This window comes from Triticum dicoccoides, chromosome 3A (assembly GCF_002162155.2).
Source record: "Triticum dicoccoides isolate Atlit2015 ecotype Zavitan chromosome 3A, WEW_v2.0, whole genome shotgun sequence".
In the NCBI taxonomy this organism is placed as follows: Eukaryota; Viridiplantae; Streptophyta; class Magnoliopsida; order Poales; family Poaceae; genus Triticum; species Triticum dicoccoides.
Window position 1 is genome coordinate 2,742,590 of NC_041384.1, and position 4,278 is coordinate 2,746,867.

Sequence of the window (4,278 nt, forward strand, 5' to 3'; positions counted from 1 at the left end):
TTTTCCTCGCTCACGCACACGATGAAGCACGCGGCGGCGCTGCTGCTGATACTAGCGGCAGCTGCTCTTGTGCTGCTGATACTAGCGCCAGCTGCTCATGTGCTGCTGCCTTCTGCGCAATACCACTGGCTCAACCCCGAGATCCAAGATGCCGGCGGGCTGGGCCGGCAGGGCTTCCCGGAGGGGTTCGTGTTCGGGACAGCCACATCGGCGTACCAGGTGGAGGGGATGGCGGAGCAGGGAGGGCGAGGGCCAAGTATCTGGGACGCCTTCATCAAGATACCAGGTAAAAACATTTCTATCGATTTGGTTCATCTTGCTTTTTTTCCTAGCTCCAGTGAACAAGTTGTAGTGGTGCTACTACGGCATACATCTTGGATCTAAACGGGCTGTGTTGTTGGGAGGATAGGGACGATCGCCAGCAACGGCACCGCCCATGTGGCGGTCGATGAGTACCACAGGTACAAGGTGTGTGCACTCAACGATTAGTCATCCTGATTGCTCTGTTTTTAGGGCTGTTTTCTAGTGTGTCCTCACCTGATGCTTCACAGAGGTGTTTATTAATTATGAGGTGTAGGAGGATGTGGACATAATGAAGAACATAGGCTTCGAGGCGTACCGGTTTTCCATCTCTTGGTCGAGGATTTTCCCAGGTATATATGTGCCATGATCTCTCCTCCAGCTGCAGCAGTTTCAATTTTCAAAAGAGTTTTTCATGGAAGTGGAGTTGTGTATGAAATTCAATTTTAGATGGGACTGGGAAGGTGAACTGGGAAGGAGTGGATTACTACAACAGGCTCATAGATTACATGCTTCAGCAAGGTAACTGGAATTGCCACACCTAGTTAGCTAGGCATGCAAGAAGCTCTTAATTAGCACAAGGGTCCGAATTTCTTGTTTAATTAATAACCCTTATTATAATGGTGGATTAGGCATCACTCCATATGCAAACCTCTATCACTATGACCTCCCACTGGCACTCCATCAGCGGTACCTTGGCTGGCTAAGCCCAAACATAGTGTAAGCATTTCATATAGTGATTATTTCCACATTTCAAAGTTGAATTTAAGTATGTGTCTTTGATACACCCAACTTTTTCTATTTTTACAAAAGGGGCGCGTTTGCAGACTATGCCGATTTCTGTTTCAAGGTGTTCGGAGACAGGGTGAAGAATTGGTTTACCTTCAATGAGCCGAGGTGCGTCGCTGCTTTGGGGTATGACATTGGCCTCCATGCACCGGGGAGGTGTTCTCAGTGCTCTGCAGGAGGTGACTCCACGACAGAGCCGTACCTTGCCGCGCACCATCTCATACTTTCACATGCTGCGGCAGTGCGGCGATACCGTGACAAGTATCAGGTAAGACTGACTGAAGATTACCTTCAAGTCATTTGTCACTTGAAGAATCACATATTGAATGGCAGTGCCTAAAAGTTAATTTTATTATGTTTCATTCAATCATTCTGTTCTATTTAATAGCATCACCAAAAGGGGAGGATTGGAATTCTCTTGGATTTTGTGTGGTACGAACCTTTGAGCAACAGTAATGCTGATCAAGCTGCAGCGCAGAGGGCAAGGGACTTCCACCTTGGATGGTAAACCCTGAACCAATTTACCCCAGGATAAAATTTTACTTCACAACTTCAAATTGGTCTACTAACTTTGTTTGGAGGGAAGCAGACTAAAACTGTATGAATGTCCTTGCAGGTTCCTTGACCCCATCATCCATGGTAGCTACCCATTCACGATGCTCGAGATTGTCAAGGATCGGTTGCCACGCTTCAGTGCCGACGAGTCCACGATGGTTAAGGGATCCATTGACTATGTTGGTATCAACCAATACACTTCTTTCTACATGAAGGACAATGGGACTTGGAACCTCACGCCTGTCAGTTACCAGGATGATTGGCATGTTGAATTTGTCTGTAAGATCTGTCTCCTTCATGCCAACTCCTTCTGCTATGGCAGATGCTTCACATTCTCAGACCCCGTGATGTGTATGTGTCTTTGCAGTTAAACGAAATGGCGTGCCTATTGGAGCTCATGTAAGTGCAGTTCTGGATTACTCTTTACTATACCTTAAAGATGGATAAGTGCAGATTTTCTGTGGAACATTGTAACTGTAAGTTGGTTGAGTCCATGCAGGCAAACTCCTACTGGCTTTACATTGTACCATGGGGAATCAACAAGGCTGTGACCTATGTCAAAGAAAGATATGGAAATCCTACAATGATCCTTGCTGAAAACGGTACTTTCAACATCTTAAATGGCAATTGTTTCTTCCAGTAAAACAAATTACTACTTGTCGTTCTCATAAGGACATGAGTGATCATCTAACAGGGATGGACCAACCTGGCAACATTAGCATCGCTGACGGTGTACGCGACACAGTAAGAATCCGGTACTACAGAGACTACATAACCGAGCTCAAGAAGGCGATAGACGATGGCGCCCGGGTGATCGGGTACTTTGCTTGGTCTCTGCTTGACAACTTCGAGTGGAGACTCGGCTACACCGCCCGTTTCGGTATTGTCTATGTGGACTACAAGACTCTGAAGAGGTACCCAAAGGACTCAGCGTTATGGTTCAAGAACATGCTCTCCCAGAAGAAGAGGAGCTAGTATTGCAAACTAGATCCCCGGGCGGATCAAATTCTTCTGCTTTCAGAATATGCATAGTGTAGCATTTTTTTATCATTGCATCGCAGATTTAGGTTAAAGAAACTGTTAATGACAAGCATTGAGATAGTTTCTTTTCCCCTTCTTATAATACAAATGGGAAGCAATTAGATCTCTTTTAAGTCAAAACACCGCTAAAGATCAGTTTAAGTGCACTGAAGCACATGCCATATATAATTGGCTACAATACTATCAAAGGGCACAATTTCAACAGCATAGACACGACCCCGCAAAGGAAAGCCAGTTGACCAATTCTCTGGATGCAAACTAGTGCACAAAAACTACACTCGTTATATCTGATTACACGTCCTCCATAGGTTCGCTAGGGTTGTAGCGGACCGAATTCTGAATTGCTTTGTTTGTTACGGCCATATCAACTGATAATTAGAAGGGGACTGGAATTTTGTTTTCTAATGCTAAATTTAAATACTATTTCTAGTTATTTATATCATGGTAATTTTTTATTATTATTTATAAGAAACTACATAATTTTCTTGATCAACTCCTAATTGACCTCGGGGCTCAGGCTTGTCACAGATTTTCAGGCTGCCAATCCAGTTTGTACAGTAGGTTAAGTTAGCTCAAGGAATATGATTAGGCGTAGTGGGTGCAAACGGGTACCTTGATACCCTCTAACTCTATTTAATTAAATAACAAGTTTTAGGGTTAGAGGGTACCCTAAAGGTCACCTATTTGCATCCCTAGTAAGGCGGGCTAACCAATGCACGATGGATAAATAGAACTAGAGTGTAACGTGCGACTTATCAGTCTGTTCTTTGGTCATGAGTTAGCTCTCCTCTTTCTATTTTATACGTGTCTATTACGGCGGGTTCATTGTGTGTTTCACCTAGGCTGGGTTGGCATTTAATTGTGGTCGTCATGTTGAATGTAGTTGTGTCGTTTCTTTTTGTCGATATGGGTCTTATTTGGAATAGGCGGTATGTGGTGTTCATGGCGGAGGGAGCTGTTGGCTGATTAGTTGTCATGTTGTTATACGTCTAGCATTGGTGTCCATCAATGGTGTTCATGTGAGCCCCATGCTAACACTATCGATTACTTGCTAGTAGGTCGATACCCTCGGGCAGCAAAGCACACTTTTACGAATAGCCCCACCAACCACCTTCCAAAGCCCCAAGCCAGCACAGACAACTATTCCTAGGGACCTTAGTAAGGTAGTGGATTTGTTTGCGGCATGGGACAAAGGCACATCCCACTGCTAACCACCTTCTACATAGTTGTAATTAAACATAGGCCGGCTAATGTGGCAACGTATGACCTATAAGAACATGAGAAAAAACTACATAGGACGAATTGTGCCTGTCTAGGAGGAGGAGCACCCCACCTTCTAGTACATATAAGATGTACGAGAATAAGCTAAGTTAGAACCTGACAGGTCGTTGTAAACAAGGAAAAAGTCAAATACAAGTCTTGAACTTGTGGACGAAAGCTAAATCAAACCCTGAACTTTCAAACCCCGAAATCAGCACACCAAACTCTCAAATCTCGGTCTATTTTGAACCTTGATAGTAGAAGTAGAAGTAAACATGATTATAATTTGTTTCGTATGTAAACATCACAAACTACAAGCCAGTTTCAAATAGC

At 44.1% G+C, this 4,278-nt stretch overlaps 1 protein-coding gene across 1 annotated transcript; it reads left to right on the forward strand.

The window, feature by feature from the left end:
* Positions 1–21: 21 nt before the first annotated feature.
* Positions 22–2,754, forward strand: LOC119270833 (beta-glucosidase 26-like). The gene is made up of 11 exons (XM_037552886.1): positions 22–286; positions 410–468; positions 578–653; positions 751–822; positions 933–1,020; positions 1,114–1,357; positions 1,478–1,593; positions 1,706–1,923; positions 2,012–2,043; positions 2,144–2,246; positions 2,339–2,754. The coding sequence occupies exons 1-11, from the start codon at positions 22–24 to the stop codon at positions 2,617–2,619; spliced, it is 1,554 nt and encodes a 517-aa protein (XP_037408783.1). The 3' UTR covers positions 2,620–2,754.
* The last annotated feature ends 1,524 nt before the right edge of the window (positions 2,755–4,278 follow it).